The sequence below is a fragment of the Coffea arabica genome, chromosome 4c, assembly GCF_036785885.1.
Source record: "Coffea arabica cultivar ET-39 chromosome 4c, Coffea Arabica ET-39 HiFi, whole genome shotgun sequence".
Taxonomy (NCBI): Eukaryota; Viridiplantae; Streptophyta; class Magnoliopsida; order Gentianales; family Rubiaceae; genus Coffea; species Coffea arabica.
In genome coordinates, this window is record NC_092316.1 from 46,382,454 (window position 1) to 46,403,106 (window position 20,653).

General features: G+C 33.6%; 1 protein-coding gene across 7 annotated transcripts; it reads right to left on the bottom strand.

The window, feature by feature from the left end:
• Positions 1-3,955: 3,955 nt before the first annotated feature.
• Positions 3,956-18,709, bottom strand: LOC113740314 (uncharacterized). Of its 7 annotated transcripts, XR_011813191.1 has the most exons (12): positions 18,455-18,687; positions 18,198-18,322; positions 17,631-17,915; positions 14,733-14,801; positions 10,000-10,102; positions 9,751-9,809; positions 8,859-8,953; positions 5,997-6,093; positions 5,311-5,347; positions 5,089-5,182; positions 4,756-4,847; positions 3,956-4,318 (listed from the first exon to the last, which is right to left on the bottom strand). XR_011813191.1 is itself a non-coding variant. In XM_027267894.2 (7 exons), the coding sequence occupies exons 1-6, from the start codon at positions 18,473-18,475 to the stop codon at positions 10,007-10,009; spliced, it is 720 nt and encodes a 239-aa protein (XP_027123695.2). In that variant the 5' UTR covers positions 18,476-18,709; the 3' UTR covers positions 7,021-8,953; positions 10,000-10,006. The 7 variants fall into 7 exon arrangements, 2 of the variants coding, with proteins under 2 accessions (XP_027123695.2, XP_071902352.1); XR_011813192.1 differs by lacking the exons at positions 5,997-6,093; positions 9,751-9,809 and having other exon boundaries at positions 18,455-18,688; XR_011813194.1 differs by lacking the exons at positions 17,631-17,915; positions 18,198-18,322; positions 18,455-18,687 and adding an exon at positions 15,004-15,120.
• Between the last annotated feature and the right edge of the window lie 1,944 nt (positions 18,710-20,653).

A 20,653-nucleotide genomic window follows, 5' to 3' on the forward strand; every position in this document is an offset into this window, starting at 1 on the left:
TAATAAATTCATATTTCAGAGTTCAAACTTTTATTTTATCAAATGCACCCTAAATCTTGAAGTCATGAATCTGTTAGAAAAAGCGGCATTTTCTTCTATCTCAGCCTTTGTGACGCCCTCACTTCTCCTAAGGGCGAACCCAAGGGTATCTGCGGGACGCATGCCCAACTCTCGCCAAGACTCGAGACAATTCCATTTCAAACTTAAAGTCTAATACTAACAATGAAAATCGGAATAAAGGGTGCGAAGTCATTTCCATACATAAATATTCAATCTTACATCACAATTTCAAACTTACAATTACTTTCCCCAAAATATACAACATCCAAAAGTGTTTAGTCGATTACAATTAAAACACTAATACAATAGTGCCTCAAGTCGGCATTTCCTTAACTTTTTCCATTTCGGTTCCTGTTAAGGAAAAAAAACTAATGAGATGAGCCAATACTTAGTGAGGTCAAGAAAATCATGCAAGCACGTAGTTCAAGTATCAATAACATTTATACCATAAATAAAGCGATAAAGTCAAGTAATTCACAATTAACAATTAAACACACTTGAATAGGATACAGGAGCTCTCAAGAGCTAATTTCCACTTGCTTTGCCACGGCTCGATCCGATATCCCCTCTTGATGACACTCCGTCATCCGGGTAGATATTAAGTCCGTTGAAATTTCACTTAATACTTCCACCATCCACATTTCCACCATCTCGGATCCGTAACCAAACACGCACGAAAAAGCCGATACTACACGAGTATGCCGAACAATATCTCAAGAGATCAAGTTTTGTTTTAAGAACACGCACGAAAAGAGCGATACTCCATGGGTATGCCGAACAAGATCTCAAAAGATCAAATTGTGTTTTGTTATTCTCTTGGTTTATCAAGTTTCTCGACCAAACCCATGCCGACTCGAGTTGCAAGATTGGCTAAGAGAATTGGGCATCCCCGTAAGTCAAGGAGGTTCACTCTACTCGACAACACGACACGCACGAAAACACGACATGCACACGTAAACAAGTATATTTCGCCGATGAGATTCACTCCAATCGACTTTAAAAATCAAGTTTAATGCAAGTAAGGTTTGGGTAAAGGAGAGCGAGTGCGATAAATTACACACTCGTCTCGTCAAGTGATATTCACGTATATAAGCAAATAAATCAAGTAAACACAACAAGTCATGCACTTGACACTCACCAATTCAAAATAAATGAGCAAACAAAACTTTAAGTGTCCACACCGAGATTCCCTTTGAAATCTCCTTGAACGCCTGAACCATTAACAAATATTTTTCACTCACAATCATGTATTAATTAAGAAAGGAGTTACACTCATTTAGACTAGTCAATATCTCAAACCAAGAACTTTAACCACTCAAAATAAAGGTTCAAAAGTGAGGTTTTATTAACACAAGAAAAACTGATTTCCTTCATGAAATCGAGTTTAAAACAATTAATCATTATCAGAGGGTAGAGAAAAGTTTTCAAAAACTCATTTCTCCTCAAATTCGAAATTTTCAGTTTTAAGGAGCAATCTTTCAAAAATCATATCTTGCACTCCTTAGGTCCGAAATTGGAAAACTTGATACCGTTGGAAACTAATTTCCTAAGGCTATATTTCATTAGAAGAAATCGTTTTGAAATTCAGTTCATAGCTATCTCAAATTCAAGCAATAAGTCCCAGTACATCACTGACTCTCTAGCACAGCAATAAAACAGAACAGGCAACTTTAAAGAACTAGTACGGCTCACTCAAGTCGAATCAGCGAATGCATTTTATACCGTTAAAAAACTGAAAGTGTCTAGTTTCAAATGTTACAAATGGCACTTGATTTCGACGTTGGAGCAAAGAGTTATGATCGTTCAAAATTCACTGCCAGGGTACCTCTGTTACCCGTTTTCCAGGTTTGAAGAATTTTCGAAAATCCAATTTTTACCCAACCAAATCAAGTGATTTTTTGTGGAAACTTTCCACACAACCTATACAACATATCTACAACAAAATCAAGGTCATTTGATCACAAAAAAATCGAACCAAGGCCTCTGCACAAACAGGGCAGAATCGGCTCTTTCTCATGCATCAACCTCCGTTTGGTTTCCTTCCACTTTTTCAACTTATACTCACTTATTTAACACTTAATCAACATAAACAACACCCAAAATCATCATATCAGTCCAACAAGTCCATTGTGGGATTTCATAAAGTCCACTCACATGATTTCCAACCAAATAAAGATACTTACATGAAGTTACAAGCTTCCAAGCCAAATCTAACTCACTAGAATCAAGTTCAGAAGGTTAGACGATTACCACTCCTTGGATGATGATAAAGCAGAATTTTCGGTCACTATGAGCTCCAAGAAAACCGTGAGAATGTTGCTCTCTTCCTAGTCCAAATGAATCTCCAAGTTGTTGTGAGTCTGTGTAGTGATTTTGGAGTGAAATGAATGGAAGAAATGAGGTGAAATGAGATAAAGCTTTGCTCTTCTTCTCCCTTAAGTTTTCGGCCAGCAAGAGTGAGAAGAGAGAGAGTGAAAATCTGATGGCTAAAGCTTCTCTTGGAAGCTTGATAAAGCTTGGGGCCAAAGTTTAGTGAAAGTCAACTATCAATAGTGCGCGTACACGTCCGTTTCGTACTCGTTTCCTCTTGGATTTGTTTCACTTGTGTACTAAACCTTCAAATGTAATTCCTTAAATACCATATTTATCCAGTCTTAGTAGTCAAAAATAAATTTCTAAAATCCATCTATTAGTCGCGCGCGTAAAACGCGAACTTTCGACTCGTGCGCGATAAAAAAAATTTCTAAAAAATTCTCATAACGATAATATAACTAACTAATACTAGGGTAATTATTCATAAAAATATCTATATTAAGACTAACGTACGAGTCCTCAAATCTCCAAGGTCACCGTACTCTCAAATCGATTATTGCTTCCAAACGCGTATTCACTAAATATTACTAAACAAACTTCCGAAAATTAAATTTATTAACGGGACATTTTAAGAATATATGCAAGTCATAGTTCCATGTAAATGGTTCTAAAAGGGTTAAATAAATTACTCGGAAAAAACGGATGAATAAATATTTAAATAAACTAGTAATATACAATAAAATAAGAAAATTTTTCAGGTCCTCACAGCCTTGGGAAAAAAAAAAGAGAGAACCTTCAAGTCCTTTAGAAATCCCACCTCGGCTGCTGCAATTATTTAAGCCACATTTTGACTCTCTATAAGGACGAAGCTCTCTCAACGAGTACAAGTTGAACAGCCAACTAACACGCATTTAGAAATGAACTTCATTGATATTAATACATGTAAAGAATATGCTTAGCTCGAAACTAACCAAATGATAAGGCGCCAAGGAAAGAGGCTTTTGACTAATTTTTGTTTTGTGAAATTCAAAAGGTAAAATTGTAGTTAAATGCTTCAACACTTTTCTGGTTATGTCAAACAACAACAAATATTCGAGTCATTCCCATTAGAGATAATACCTAAAAAAAATGCTGATAGCAGAAATACAGTTTCAAGAAAGAAAGGGTTAACAAGAAATATTCAGAGAACATCACAGGTAGAAGTTTTGAAATGCTAGCATAAGTTGATCAAGAAGATCAATTTTATTATTAGAAGGTCCCCAATAAATTTTAAAGATTCTGGGATCTGGGTTCAGCTTACAACAGATCAAAATAGCCACCGCAGTAATCCATTTAAGGACTGCTGCAGAACCATGTTTCCTAATAATGATACTTACACATATATAACCTTCAGATATTAGAAACTACCAAGAGATGAAATCTACTGGATTTCTTTCAAAAAGTGATCTCATGGGAATCAAAGCACAAGATGGGAGTAGGTAACATGTGCCTGTTTGCACGATTGGTGTTTAACAGACATCAGAAGAGCTTCACATTATTCAAAGAGACTGATTCTCCTAATGCTACTTAGACAATTGCAGAGTTCACAAGAAAGCACAGCCCTATACTCTTTATTAGTTTCTCAACATGTAAAAATTGCACCCTGTTGTTTCGAGAATACAAAGAATTTGGATAAAAATGCAAAAATACTGTCAAAATGCATTTCCAGTAGACTAATAGAATCACCAATGAAGCAACTGAAATTTGAAATGTAATTACGTGGAAGCTCTTGATCAAAATACCGAGAAATAAACTTCCAACATGCCCGTAGGATTTGGCTAGAACTAAGCTATGACCATCTTTTTCCCAGGTGGAGAAGATTCTTAAGGGATCCTGTCAGTGAAGACACCAATTTCATTGATTCACAATAAAGTAGACGTCTTTGTTTCAAGTCCATCTTGAAGACCTGGCAGTAAAACATCCCATTTACCTCCTGTTGAAAATTGGCTTCTTTCTTCTTCTTGAACAAGAAGTAGATTATGATCATGATACTTATCACACGAAAAGCCACAGAAGATGCCCTATTCGTTTTCTCACATAAAATAGATACACTAAGAAAATTATGCTTCAAACTACCATGCAGTTAATAGACGACAAGGTATGCTTTGTTTAACTATTTAACTAGGGAAAATGCATCAGAGAAATCCAATAGAAAAGCTGAAAGGAATTTTCAGTCCTCAAAGAAATGCACAAGCCATTTTCAGTCCTCAAAGAAAAATCTGGAAGGAATTTTAACATAGACAAATTGCAGCTTACTTAGCAAACCACATGCATCAAGCATGCAGAAACCAGATGCAGGGCATGCATATTGTTGAGACATCATGAAAAAACAACGTTACCCACCAGTTCCATTAATGGGAGTTAACTGAGACACCAACAAGAATTCCAGCCAATCCGTAGTAAAGACCCTCAAAGTAAGTCTTCCTCACCAGGAACTGCTACATATGAAACCATGAAAAGCTACTCAGAATCTCCCTTAGCTTGTTCTGTATATAATTCTCAAAGAAAAAAAAGGTGTTCATCCCATCTAATCCCATGGACTTCTTGTGAAAATTTTATCTGTTAATCCTTAAACATACATCTGTTAATGCATATCCGCTCCAGAGCTCATGAATACATATTGCAAATGACAAACAAAAATTGGCTAGTCACAAACATTGGTTTTGCAAAACAAACCTGGTTGATGTCTTGTTTTTATGTGTCTAGTGGGGATAAAAGACGCGACAAAAATGCCAGCTGTGAGTCAATCTACAGAACCCTCTGCAAAGCCCTAAAAGTAAATAAGCAAAATGGTTATGAATACATTGAATGTGATAGCTGACAAAATTTTGCATCCAAAAGTGCAAAATGCACATGCCTGTCCTTTAACTGAAACTTTATTTTACTGCTACAACATACCAATGAGACCTGTTTGTGCTTCTCAAGTCTTTGCAGCCTTCAAAAGTTTAAATGTGTCATGTAAGTTCAATGCTTGATAAGGAAAGAACCCAAGTACTGACATTTTTCAAATAAACAACTCACTAAATGCTTGATATACTAAATGGCAAAAAAAATATTTGCACCTGACAAGCCTTCATTGGTTATTGGATTCTATTCATTAGCACTACATACTGAATAGTGAATACATAGTCAAATGTAGACTTTTAGGGAAACTATGACATGTAAGTTGGATCCTTTTCAATGGCTTAGAATGAGTGAATACATATAAGTGGGGGCAAGAGTATACCCGAATATCTACTTTTCTACTTCATCACCATGGTCAGTCACCACCTTAGTGGAAGCCCAACCAAGTAATAGGGTCCGTAAATAAAATATATATAACATAAAACAATAAACACAAAACCCCTGTCATAAGCAGATACCCATTTTGCCTATCGTTTTTGAATTTCTCTACATTTTGAATTGCTAGGGGCATAACCCCAAAAGAAGTAAATCCAGACCCTAAAAGAAACACTCTTTATGAAGTATATTATTAACTCCAAATCTCTGTCATTTTCTTGTGTCTTTTCTCGTAATTCCAAAATCATAGATTCTAAAAGAATGAATTCAGACCACAGAACTGAAGCAGCTATTAGTGTACAAACCAGAAGGACACATTTAGAAAGTAACTGAAAGTTGGATTTGCCAAGTTGTTTGTCAGTTCACTTTCCACGTAATCAGTGCAACGAACCTTTTATCATGCTGCAGTATCATGTAAAGTTCAATCAGTTGTTAATACATAAAAAATGCAGCAAAGGAGAGCGGGAGCTATTGCAAAGAAAGCTTGCTGGAGGTAATAAGTAAATGGGGCTATAAACAGAATTTACAATACATCAAACTAAATTAGAAAGGGCAATTAATTCAGTCAAGTCAAATATGTTATTAAAAAAATTATCAAATAATTCCCAACATTTTTCATTTTCACTTATTAACAATTACAGCAGCTAAATAATAGATGAAAACTGGAGTTTGAGAAGTAAATAAGAAATGAAGGGGAAAAAAAAAAAAAAAAAAAAAAACAAGTAGAGAATTAGATTGTATTAGAAGTCAAAGTCTGTTTTTCTTCTACTTTCTCTTTGGTTTTTTCTAGGAGTTAATGTTTTTCACAATATTAGCTTCCCCAACTTTTAATTTTGAAATTCTCAATTTATAGTTACACAGAAAACTAAACAGCAATAACCAACACACACAAGAACTTGATGTTGCAGGAAGACAAAAGCTTCAGCAATACTCCAACTTTTTTTTGTAAAAGATCCTTACCACATCTCAACAGGCTCCTTTCAGAACTTTCAATTATTTTCAAACACAAAACTTACCAGAATAGCTCAAAATTTCCTTTTCGGGCAATTTGCTTATTCAAAGAATTAGCAGGTTATCTATATCAACCCTATTCCTTCAATTGGAAGTTATTATCAAAATCTCGAGGCTTTATTCAAATCCATTTGAGCACGCAAGCATACAACATGCAATTTGATTAATTGTTTGTTCATTCAAGCACAGTATCTCAAATGCCATTACTTCTGTCTGTTATTGCGGTTGCAGTCAAATATAAGTTTGATTGAATTACGACTAATACTGGCTCACAAACCATCAAATTGCCTACTGAATATGAACAGCTAATGGAAACAGTTTTGCTACTTGAGGCATTTATTCTTTCATATGTAGTACACAATGCATGCAGAAGATCCAAGCTACGAAACATGCATAGCTCATCAGAATAACACATACTGATCTTTTGCTATTAACATACTGTGTTACCAAAGCATTGAGATTCCATAAAGGTAAAATCATCTAATAAATCTAGAAACCCATATGCTCTGTTAGAACATTGTACAGCTTTTTAAGGGGTTTTTATTACAGACAACGGTTGAATGTTCCCCTGTGCTTTTAAAACTTGTAATAACCTAGCCAATTCATCTTTACAGTGCTCACTCTAGGCAATTAAATTTGCTTGCATTCTCTACTGACAGTTGGACGGCATTGTCTTCCACCTTGGCAACTGCAATCTAACACTTTACATGCTAGGAGGATAATATTTTTGAAGATAAGAGTAAATTTCCAAATTAAATGACATAACATTTTCCATGTCTCTCATTCCACCAGAAAGATCACAAAAAAAAAAAAAAATAGCATGATAAATTGTGTGTGTGCTTATCATCCCAAGGGCTTCCATTTTGCATTAGGTGAAGATAGAATTCATGAGTAGTTCTTGCATAAACTAGAAATGGATTTGCATGTAATAGGAATTAGTGGGGTTTCAGATGCGGCTAGTTATCAATAGTTAGCAAGATCATCTGAGTTACTAGTAAGTGTCTGTTGGAAGAAAGGAAAATATAGTTCTACAGTAAATGATCCTCGAACAAGTCCTCAGCAAATAAAATTTCTTTGATTGCCTTAAGACACCTTAATTTATGCAGACACCTCCTTTTCTTTTGAAGCCACAAAGGCCTTGTAGCTTAGATTATAAGATTGAATTTTCAAAATACAGTGAAAGAGGTGGAACTAACTGATCCTCGTATCCGAGTAATTCTTTGTGAATGGAACTTTGTACAAATTTATATGAATTGCACTTTTATTTAAAAAAAACTATGACACGTCTTTATATTTGTGGCACTTTCATCGTATAATATAATGCCAAAACAAAAATAGCATAAAATAACATGCAAAATTGGTTGTACATGAGATTCAAAATGCTATGAATCAAATGATATAGCAAAGAGCTTAGCTCATAATGTCTACATCTAAAATGATCTTTTCACTGTTTGAGGCATATTAGGCATATTTGAGATGCAACTGCATTTTTGTGGAGTTCTTCTCCTATTACTTTCTGATTGCAGATTATTTAAGTGAACTAATCACTAACATATAACTACCAGATATACCTGATCACTTTCATTTGCAATGTTCTTATGATTAATGTGCTGGTTTTTTTTTTCTTGTTTTGTCTAATTTATCTATTCTTTTTCCTCTGCACTTATTTTATTAAAGCCAGGGCTTTTAATCTTTTAATACATACATCTTCAAGTTTAAAATTACTGATTTTAAACTACAGAATAATATTTCCTCTACACAATCAGTAATCTGCGGTACATGACTGCTTCCCAGAGTACAGCAGTAATAAAGATACATTTTTGCATGATTGGATCTTAAACTCTTAGACAACTTAAATATAAGAAATTTCACATAATGAAGATTTAGGCCTCATGAAAGACCTTGAATATAGTAGAAATACTTCCATTTACTTGGGCATGAACCCCCTTCTCATAGATTAGAAAAAACAGAATCTAGACTACTACTAACATCCCCTCAAAGCCCCTCTTGCCCCAAACACCACCAGCACCACCTCCCCCAACAATCGGGCCCCCAAAAAACAAGTTACCACAAGTATCTCTTTTCCATACGGTTAAACATGGATACTTAATTTAAATACATGTAAAGAATAATGTATGTTTAGCTCAACAACTCACCAAATGGTTAAGGCACTAAGATTTGCAGGCAAGGTCTTCACTGCCTTTTGTTTTGTAAGTTCACAACTTCACTTAAACCAACAAATAGTCATGCCCTGCAAAGCACAAGAATGTTGTTAAATGCTTGCATAGTTTGCCAGTACTCTCAAATAACAAACAAAGCTGTTGAAGTGATTAAGATAGTAGCTCCATAAAGCTATAATATTTCTACTCTCAAGCAAACAAGAATTGAAAAAAGGATTGTGATCTAGGCAGGGAACATCACAAATAAAGTTCTAAAGCGCTACCAAAATTGGATCAGAAAGAACCAAATGATCATTTGAAGAACCTTAAGTTGTAAGGTTTTGGATCAGGAAACAACAAATATTATTTAGGAACAGAAATAGTCACCACAGAAATCCCTCTTGGGACTGCTATGACCCCAAATCTCCTAATGATGATAATTATTTATATCCACCTAGCTTCCTACTACATCCCTGCAAGCAAACGCTGGGTTGAACACTTAGTCCTATAATCTTTATCAGTTTCTTAACATGCAAAAATCACACTCTGGTGTTCCAAGAATATGATGTTGGAAAATGTATAATTACTCTCCACATGCATCTCCATTTAACTGGCACAATCCCCAATGAAGAAACAAATTTAGAAAACACGCTTATTGGAAGCTTTGGACAAAATACAGAGAAAAACTTCACATGTGCAGTCAGACTTACGTTAGAACTAATGCTATGACCATCTAATTCCCAGGAGAAGCAGATTCTTGTTGGCATCTACTCAATAACGCTACCAACTTGATTTATTTCATGACTTAGCATCTTTTCTTCAAGCCTACGATGAGCAGTTATAATTGCATGTATCATCAGAAATAATCATGAAGATATATAGTAAAAACCTTCTCATCAAGTCCAATTTGAAGACCTGGCACTGAAAACATCAACATGCTCCTCCTGCCTGCCAAAGATGGGGCTTCTTTAGACCTCTCCATATAGAACTAGAATGTGGTCATGATACTTATCTCATGATGAGTAATAAAAGATGACCATCAGTTATCTCACAGAGAATGGAATGGGACAAGAAAATCATGCATAGATTTAACATTTAGTTAATCCATCTAAAATTTACGAGGTATGAAGCATTTTACCATATGATTAGGGAAATGCATCCAGAAAATCCAACAGAAAGGCTGCATGAAAAAGTATTAATAAATCGAGCAAGCCATGCTCAGTCCCTGACGAATCTGAAATCTGGAAGGAATTTCAAATTAGGTAAATTGCAGCATATTGAGCCAAAAGAACATATATCACGCATTGCAGAAATAGAATCCAGGACATGCAGTGCATGATGTTGTTCGAAACTGCATGGAAAAAGGGCATCATCCAGCTGTTGCGGTTATATAAAATTCACAGTAAGACACAAGAAAGATTTTGAGCTAATCCTGCGTGAAGGCCCTTCAATGTTACCTTTCCTCGCCACAAACTGCCAAATGTTAAACCATGACTTGGAACCTTAGCTTACTGACAACAGTACAAGAACTGTTGTTCTACCGTGGCAATTGCGAGATTAATACTTCACTCTACTTGCAATGACAACATTTTTATTGAAGATACATTTACTTTCTGCAGATAAATCTTAAACTATTTTCCACATATTCCATTCCACCAGAAAGATACAGAACTTGGAGAAACAAAAAACAGTCATTTTCCCAAAAATAGGAGGCCAAGCCTTAGGCCTTTCCATCACCCACCTAGTTAATCAACAGTAGAGTGTATAGGAGATGCAGTGCCCCTTACACGAATGAAAAGGCTTCTACCAATTCAAATGCATATGGACTGCTTGAGTTAAATACTACTAATTTATTGCAGTACAATAAAACCACATGATGAGGAAGGAAAAAAAAAAAAAGCAATTCCTTTTGCATTTAACGAAGGATGGATATATCATGTCCATGTCTTTTGTCCCAAAGGGTTCTCTCTTTACAATAAGTGAACATTCATGAGTATTGCTTGAAGTATAAATGGGTTTGTGTGTTTAAAAGGAATAAGTGGGATTTTAGATGTAGCTAGCTGTCAATAACTAGCAAAATCCTTAGAGGTAATAGAATGCTGTCAAGCAACAAAGGAAATCATAGTTATACACCAAGTCTTCCTCAATCAAGTACTCAGCCAACATTTCAGATTCTTGTTTAGTATTCCTAATTCCATTCATTTGTTGTCTAAAGACCATCAAAGTTGTACGCTAGTCTTCCTCAAACGAGTACTCATTTGTTGTATTCCTAATTCCTTTGATTGATTGTTTAAAGACCCTTAATCTACACAGCACAACCTCCATTTACTTTTTATGCCACAATGGCCTATCTAGCTCAGGAGATACAAGTGCAGTTTCAGAAGATAGTAAAAGAAGTGGAGCTCATTAAAACCTATGCTCATTTCTAGGTAATTCTTTGTGAACAGAACTTTCTCTCAACTCATACAAACTGCATTTTTATTAAGACAAAAGTATAACACGTCTCTACATTTGTGGCACTTCTATAACTCAGCACAGTTTTTTGATGATAAAAATTTTATAAACTAACTTGAAACATTAAATCGTGTTATATCGATTTATTTACAAATTTCTGGTTTTCCTCCTTTGACAACTATAATCAAGGTTCAAAATGCTTTGATTTAAAAGACAAACTAACAGCTTAATTTAAGAAGTCTAGGTCACAAAAACTCATCTTCTCACAGTTTGTGGCATGTTAGGCACATTTGAGACACAATCAAACTAGAAATCTGCACATTTGCCCAAATCATCTTCTTATTCATTAATGATAGGTTGCAGATTGTTCAAATGAACTCATCACCAGCATAAAACTATCAGATTTACCCAATCTCATATCCTTGCACTGTTCCTTCTCAATCATGAGCTGCTGTATTTTTTATTTTATTTCATTAATCTATTCCTTTTTCCTTTGCAGTTGTTTCATTCAGATCAGGGCTTCTAGTACATACATCTCCAAGTTCAATTTGTAAGCCTGATTTTGAGCGAGCAAACATAATTTTCTTTCATAATCAGATATCTGCACTCTATATGACTAGCTCCCCATACTACAGCCAAAAAATAAAAATAAAAAAATTATGAAGTTTTGCATATTTGAATCTTGAAATTCTCAATTACAAAATTCAGATGTAATGTCATACAATTAACTAAAACTTAGGCTTACACCATAATTAAACCTCTTGAAGATAATAAAAAATGCTAACATTTACTAGGACCCAAACTTCCCCTCCTCATAATTAAAATTTCAAAGCAACAGGCAAACCAAAAAAAAGCACTAGTAAACAGGAAAATGTATCACTTGGCACAACCAACCTTAAATTCTAAGTTTTTTACATAATCCAAGAAGAAAGGAATATTGAGAGCAACTACATAGTGAAGGCTGCCAAATGAGAAAATGTTTTGTGATTGGCGATTGTTCGCTTTTGTTGAAGGCTGGCTGCAAAATAAATGTATAGAAGGATCAGAAAATCAGAGCAATATACTGATCATAGAGGACAACAAAACTAGCTCCCTTCCGTCCTCAGATGATAAAAATCTAAATTTTGAAGAGCTCTTTCATCCTAGAGTCCTAAAAAAGGTTCCAAAGTTTCAAGTTATCAAAAGAGTACCACTGACTGTGATGGCGAGTTCTGAGTCCAGGAATAACTGACTAAAGAGTAGCATATGTTTTCTTTTAAAGATTGAGACCTTTTGGTGAAATGTGTCAAAGTTGAGACTTGAGAGGGAACCAGCAAGTTATGGGTTTTCCAAGCAAGTCAAGCGAAACATCAAAGCATGTTGGATTTTCTTGTTCATATTTATCCTTTTTTCTCCTTTAGGATTTTCAAGCAAGCCCCCTCAAATCTGGAAGCAATTTCAAAATAGAGAAATTGCAGCCTACTTAGCCAAACTACATGTATCAAGCATGCAGAACCAGATGCAGGCATCCAATTTCAGCATGTGGGTTTTTAATGAGAGACAAGGAATTTTCAGTCATTGAAGAAAATAAATCTGGAAGGACTTTCAAAATAGACAGATTGCAGCCTTATCCTTAATCATGTATCTGCTAGTGAACAACGAACTCAAAGAAAAGTATTACAAAATTGAGCTAACAGCAACAGGTGGTGGCAAGTACCGATTTTGCAAAATCAACCAACTTGAGGTCTTCCTTTAATTATGTCTAGTGGGACCAAAATAAACTCAACAAAAACATCACTAGTGGCTCAAGCTTCAGCACTCTCTGGAAAGACGTAAACTGAATAAGGGAAATGATAATGAATACAATCAATGTGGCAGATGACAAGATTTTACATAGGAAAGTGCAAATAGATATGCCTATCTTCAACTGGAACTAGATTTTACTGAAACAACATAGAAATGGTTTTGAAGGGCCTTAATTTTATCTATGCTTTTAAGTCTTTAGCAGCCTTCCAGAGTTCGAATATGTTTTATTACTCCACTGCTTGATAGGGAAAAAAAGGCAAATTTTAGATTTCTTGACATAACCACCTGATCTAAAAGCTTGATATGCTAGATGGAATAGAATATTTAACATTTGCACCTCCGACAAGCCATCACCAGTTAGTTGGATTCTTTCAGTAGGCCTGAGATGCTGAAACTTAGTTGTATGTAGACCTTTAGAGAAACTTAACATCTAAGTTGGATTCTTTTCAGTGTCCAGAATGTCTGAATACCAAAAGTGGTGGCAAAAATTCATCCCAGTACCTTTTATATGCATTTTGCTAATCTCACCACTTTTTGAAAGCCCAACAAACAACAGGGACAATAAATATCACGAATATACAGAAAAACTATCATAAATCCACAGCACCAATCAGATAACCATTTTGGTTATATCTTTTGAACCTTTGCATTTTTTGAAATGTTAGGAACATCCAGACTACAGATTTGAAGCACCTCTCAATTTACAAACAGCACGGTCACACATCTATGAAGTAAATGAAATTTGAATTTGTTAAGTAGTTTGTCAGTGCACTTTCCATTTAACAAGTGCAATGAACCTTTATTTTGTGGTAGTACGTAATGTTTAACCTGTGATTAGTTGCTACTAAGGACTCAAAGAAGATGCCACAAAAGGCTGCAGAGTAATTGACTCTTAAGTTCCATTTTCTAGCAGACCAATGGTTCAGAGAATAAGCAGGTTACTTATTTCTTCTAAATCCCTTCACTTGACAGTACTAAATCTTAAGGCAGACTCAAATGTTAAAGAATCAAGCTTACAATGTACAATTTGCTTATTAGTCTGTTCTTTCAAGGATGCTATCTCATATGTCATCACTTCCCTCTTGCTTTCACTCACACACACTAGAATCAAAACACTAGCTCATACACCATCAAATTTCCAATGAATGCATAGAGCAGCAGGAGGTTGTATACAATATTCACTGAAGGTTCAAGCTACAGAACAGGCAAAGCTCGTTGAACACATTGTAACATTGCTGATAATATATTGTATTACCACTACATAAAAATGAAATGTCATTACAATGAAGTAACTTTATGAAATTTCACAATAGCATCTTATTCAATAACTTCATGTAAGTATCTTTAATGTCATACCAATGAAGTAAGTTTAGGCCTCATAATCTATGTAAACCTTTTGAAGACAATACCAATACTACCATTTACTTGTGCTTGAACTTCCCTTATCATAGTTTAGAGAAACAGAATCAAGAATATTACCACACTCCAACCTTCTCTCTCTCTCTCTCTCTCTCAAGAGCACCACCAAAAAAGAAAAAGTACTAGTTATATTAAACGTATCAGTTTGCACAATCAACATAAAAATCAATATTTCCAGAGATATCAAGAAGTCTGAAATTCAGTTGTAATTACCTAGTAAAGGCTGGCAAATGAGAAAATTGTTCGTTGGTGAATGATTTGTTTGCTTTCGTTGATGGTTGGCTGCAAAATAAAAACAGAAATTGATCAATAAAGCAAGAGAAATGCCCTGATAACGGAGATAATAAAAATTAACGCCTATTAGTCCTATACTCCTATGGATAGAAATTTTAACTTTGAATTTGGCAGTGGAACCCTTTAGCCTTGGAGTAACAAAAAAGTTTCTTTCAAGTTTTAGAAAGATTATTGACTTGAGAAGTAGTACATGTTTGTGGGAGTGCAGGGGTCTTCCTGTAAAGATTGAGACTTTTCTGGGAACATGTATGGCAATTTGAGACCTGAGAGGGAGCTCAGCCAATTTATAAAAGGGTTTTACTTTTTCTTTTAGGGAAATAATTTTCCCTCAACGTTTCTCATAATTACACTTAAATACCCTTAACGCTTCTGGTTCCATTTACAATTAAAGAAAAAAGATTTTAATTATTAGAATTTTGTGAAAGAAAAATGCAAATGCAAATTTGCTTAACTTTGCAAATTATTTTATCTATTATGAAGAATTTTTATACTTGCCGCAAGTAGTGTGTCTTCTCTAAACTTATAAATATTTTTATATATGTTACCTTCAGTAAAATCATTTTAGTGTGCACACTACTAGAATTGGATATATGCACAACGAAGCGAAAATGATTTTAGAGATTTAACTTTTATAGATTTTAATAATAAGTAAAACATGTTACCAACAAAAGCAATCTATTTAGAATTAGTGACACTTCATATGTGTGCGACTAATAAAAAAGATAGTAAAAAGATTTGAATTAATTTTTGTCCAAAAGTAGTAATAGTTTAAAAGAGTTGAACTATTTTTGTATCTTAGCGAAGTTATAAATTTTTGTTAAGGAAATGTAAAGTTATTTGGAAAAGAGTGGTTCAAACGATATAATTGTCTTTAGAAATAAAAATAGATTAAGTAAGTAAGTAAATCTTATATACACTAACAGTGCACACACTATCACCGTTAGATCCATGACACGTGTAAAAATTAAATTTTAAATATAAATTTTACATAATTATCATTCATCCAATGCTGATAGTGTAAGAAACATTAATCCTTTCTTCCGTTTTCTATATACTAAGGTACAGTCAAATAGTAAGATATAGTCAGATGGAAGATTTAGAAGTGCTGCTTTGCTCTGTAATCCGAAAGTATTGGCCCTCTAACGTTGTCCCATCGCGGAGCCAGGATTTGAACTTTAGTGGGCAAAAGTTATGCATTTAAGAACAGTATCTAACCAAAAAATATATATATCGTACAAAGCAAAGGATGTAATTGATTAAAAAAAAAAATCTATGGCATAATGCTCAAATTCAAAATGTAAAATTTTATTTCTATACCTAACCAATAAGATTAAGGGATGAATTAACCAATTACGAAGATATATTGTGTTTTTTTTTTTTTGTGTTTCCTTTTGTTGGACGTATGGACTTGTTTGATGATCTATTATTTTAAATTTTTTATTTAATGACCATGACACTTCTTTGAGGATCCTATATATTATATGAATTTTTCTAATCGGATGCTCTTGAGACAATTGTTAATATACTTAAATTATACCGAACATATAAATGTACACATTCTTATTTTTTTTATGCCCCTATATTTATACACTTTTCCAAATTAGTTTCACACTTTTCAAAAAATTAACACATGAAGCCATCTTCATGCCCATGAGGCACTCGTTTCAAAGGAATTTCAAAATTTTTTTGGGGCTATAAACATCCCTTTATTTCTAACTAGTCCAAATCACATAAAATTTGAAGGTATTAATTTATGATGTTGGATGAGGAGACAACTTTGCAGACAAAAGTACTAAAAGAAGGTAATAATTTATGGTGTTGGAGAAGGAGAAAACATTGTAGATAAAAGCACTAGAAGAGTTCTTTTTTTATATCTTTATGCAATGAATATCGGGGCACATGTACAATGATACAATAATTCTCTGTTCTGATTGTGAGAAATGTGAAAAGGTTAATTTGGAGCAAATTGTAGAAATAACATGACTAGTGGGGGATCGGGTCCACTCCCATGTCTTTCAGTGTTTCAGCCCGTGGAGGCCTGCAATGTAATACAAAGCAAAAATTTGTCATCATTTTCCACTTTTCTCTTTTACAGAATCTGCAGCCCAAAAAAACAAAAAAAAAAAAAAGAAAAAAAAAGAAAAAGTGCTTCGATTGTTCAATTCATACTGATTGATCATCAAATAAATACATGTGAACAGGATTCAGAAATGGTGGTCTGTTTTGTTTGTAAGGTCCAGGCAAAAGATTGCTTTACTTCCTGAATTTCTTGGTTAATGGAATCCAGTGAACATATGGCCAAAGCTATAGGGGCAAAAAGAAAACTCCACTTGCAAATTGAAAAAAAAAAAAAAAAATCTTCTTATGTTGGCTTAAATTCGTGATAGTAACTCATGGACAAGAAATACTCAAATAAAAAGTTGTTCTATTTTCTCAAAAGCTTTTTAATTTGTTAAAAGCTTTTATTGTTCAAGAAGTCTTGAATCTCCTTGACAATGCTAGCATTGCAGCAGCGTTCGCTTAGGAACAGGATAATATTTTTGCATGTAGCATTTTGCTTATATAATAAATATATTTTTTAACTCGTTTTATTATATTTTTTCAAAAAAAAAAAAGCTACAATAATTATTTCAAATAATACTCGATTCAAACACAATTATTGTTATCAGCATGACCATGAGAAGAAAAACACCAAATTTTTATTCCTTCAAAATTCACCTCTTCTTAGAATTTTGGAAGACTTGACTGATGTAATTTTCTTAAAATCTTTTTTTTTTTTAGGAATTTAGAAAATCATTATAGCTGAATATAAAGTACCTCGAAGAGATGTCTCCTATAATGGGATTAGGTATGACTTGTTCACGAGCTTTATCATTGATATGAGCCAGTTTTCGGAAGATAGATCTTTTCATGAATTTTTCGGATTCCTCTAGTACATGCTCAGGCTCCACCACCTCCGGAATTGTTTCCCTTCTTGATTTCTTCACGTACACATTTGGTCCTCTCCTAAGCTCTTTCAATGCTATGTACATCCCCAAACTAGTTGACAGTCCAATCATCCCAATAGCCATAAACATTGGTGCAAAATCTCCTTTCTTTGCCCTGGGGGTGTAAAGCCAACATATTGCTATTATTTTGTTTTTTCTCTTGAAAATATCAAGACCATTAAATATTGGCACATTCACAAATATTTAAAGCAGAGCCTTTCCAAGGATTCTTCTCTTCAATTATGAAACCAAATTCAAACCTCAACAACATCATTAAAAAAAAAATCTAATAAAATGTAGTGTTTCTATTACTTTACTTGCATAACCAACTAAATTGATTTATCTTTTGAATTGCTTTATTGCAAAAAAAAAAAAAAAAATGGTGGCTAGATGTTACCTTGCTTTGACGTCTTGGGGCAGTACTAAATCAGCTGTGGGGACGAAGGCCTTCATTTTCGGAGTGGTTGATGTTGAAAAATTGGAGTTTCCTCTTAAAAGCCCTACCATAGATTTGAGATGAGTCTGCATTATCAAAACTAAAATTAATCAGACAAAAATAGACAAGAAGACTAAAGGGATCAAATCATCAGTTCCCTTATTTGCTAGTATAGCAAGAGAACAAACTACACAAAAAACTGAAGCACATTTACTTACAGAAGATGATCTCAAAGCCATAGCCAATATAGAACACAAACAAGATGCTCTGTACTTGTGAAAGACCAATATTCAAGTGATTCCAAACTGTCTAGACAAGTAATGCTGGTTTGATGTTATCTACTTTTGATCCCACTTGAAAGGTATTTATGCTTGTGTCGCATTTTATAATACAGGATGGAAGGAAAAGAAGATTCTGGAGGTAGCTAGGAGCAGCATAAATATACAGAAGATTAAGGAGACACTTGCCAGAAGGCTAATGGTTACACGATATCAAGATAGATGGAAATCTCCTGAAGAAAGTAGAAACTTCACTTTTGCTCTGTACTTGTTATTCGTTGATTGGAGTTCTTCTGTCCCATTTATTGATTGAGATGAATATAAAAGAATAGTTACTACAGTATATAACCTATCATTGTGCTTTGTTATGGCCACGTTATCCTGTGGCCCTCAATCTTTCATGTCACTTGACTGTATCCACTAGTTTATTTATAGTGAGTCGATTAGCTACAAAAGCTCATGGTTTGATAAATATGAAGAACTAGTCCTCATATCGATTGAGTTTACTGCTTTTGGAAATTCAAACCAAAATTTTTCAATGCTTCACAATTTTTCTTTTACCAGCTGGGTTAAATGTACTTTACACCCTTTAACTATATTTAGATTTTTCCTTTGGCCCTTAAACTTCAAAACGAAAAACTTTAGTTCCTAAAGTGTAATATTTGTCTCACTTTAGTAAAATTTATCTCACTTTAGTCCCTAACTTTTACATTTGAGTATAAAACAAATTTTATTTAAGTAGGGCATGTTTTATATTTTAAGAACTAAGGTGTCTCACTTTGAAATTTAAGAATCAAAGTGCAAATTTAGTTATAGCTAAAGGGTGCAAAGTAGAATTAACCCAATATTACTTTATAAGAACTTGAAAGTTTTTGTTGCCCACTTATAGTGAAATAATCTTGTTTGGATTGCCATTTTTTCCTAAAACATTTTACGTTTTTCGCAAATATATTATTCAATCATCTTTTTATCTCACATATATCAAATTATTACAATACAATTTTCTATAAAAACTCGAAAAAAAAAAGCAATCCAAACAAGCTAAAAACTTTTTAAGAAATGTTGATTTAATCAGGGGTGGTTATTATCACTTTACCCCTTTATGTTTGGTACCACTATCAATTTCTCACTTAGTGTTTCTTTTTGGTCACTTTGCCTCCAAAACCAACAGTCAAACCTAATAGAGTTTGTTAATTCAAGTGAAAAGACATGTTTAACCCTTAAAATTATTATCACTTTATCCCCATAACTCCATAAGCTATAGCCTTATTATTAACTTATCTCTAAAGTTATTTTTTAAGAAATTTATCCCACCATTAAACCAACTTAGCAAGTTAAACAACTTTAGGAGAAAGTACCCTCATCTTTGTGTAATAATAAAAAAAAAATTAGAGTGACTCTTCCTTTTTGTAGTATCAATAAAAAAAGTCAAAACATTAATCTCTTTCTTCTTGGTAATCGTATTAATATTGAAAAAAATGGAAAGATAGGAAGGGGAAGAGAGACAGAGAAAGGGAGAGAGACAGAGAGTTCAATTATTTTTCTTAAATGCAAATAAGAAAGAATTTCATATTTTTTATTATTTTAAAATTACTTTATTTTTCTGTTTACCACCCAATTCTAGGTCTAATCCCGACAATGTTAAAGTAATAAGATAATATTAAATTTTTCCTTATTTTGTTTATTTACAAAGTCTAATTTTCTATCTTCTTCTCTCTTATTTGTTTTCCTTTCTTAGCATTAGTAAGTGTGAAAAAAGGAAATTTGAAAAATCCATTTATGTTATGTTTTTGAAACTCTTAGAGTGATGAAAAAAGAAGAATAACCATATTAACTTTTTTATTTTTAATTATATAAAAAAAGGGTAAATATATTAAAAAATTTTTGAACATACTGGTTAGGTTAACAAGGGGATAAAATGTCTAAAATATAATATTAGGGAGTAAAGCGATTGTATCACTATAATTTAAAGGAATAAAGTGATAATAACAATGCAGTAATGCTGCAAAATAAAAGGGTATTTTTATCTAAAATTTGTTAACATGCTAAATTGAATTACCTATGTAGGTGAAATGATTAAAAGATAACATTAGAAGGTAAATTAATAGTAGTGATATAGTTTAAGAGGATCAAGTGATA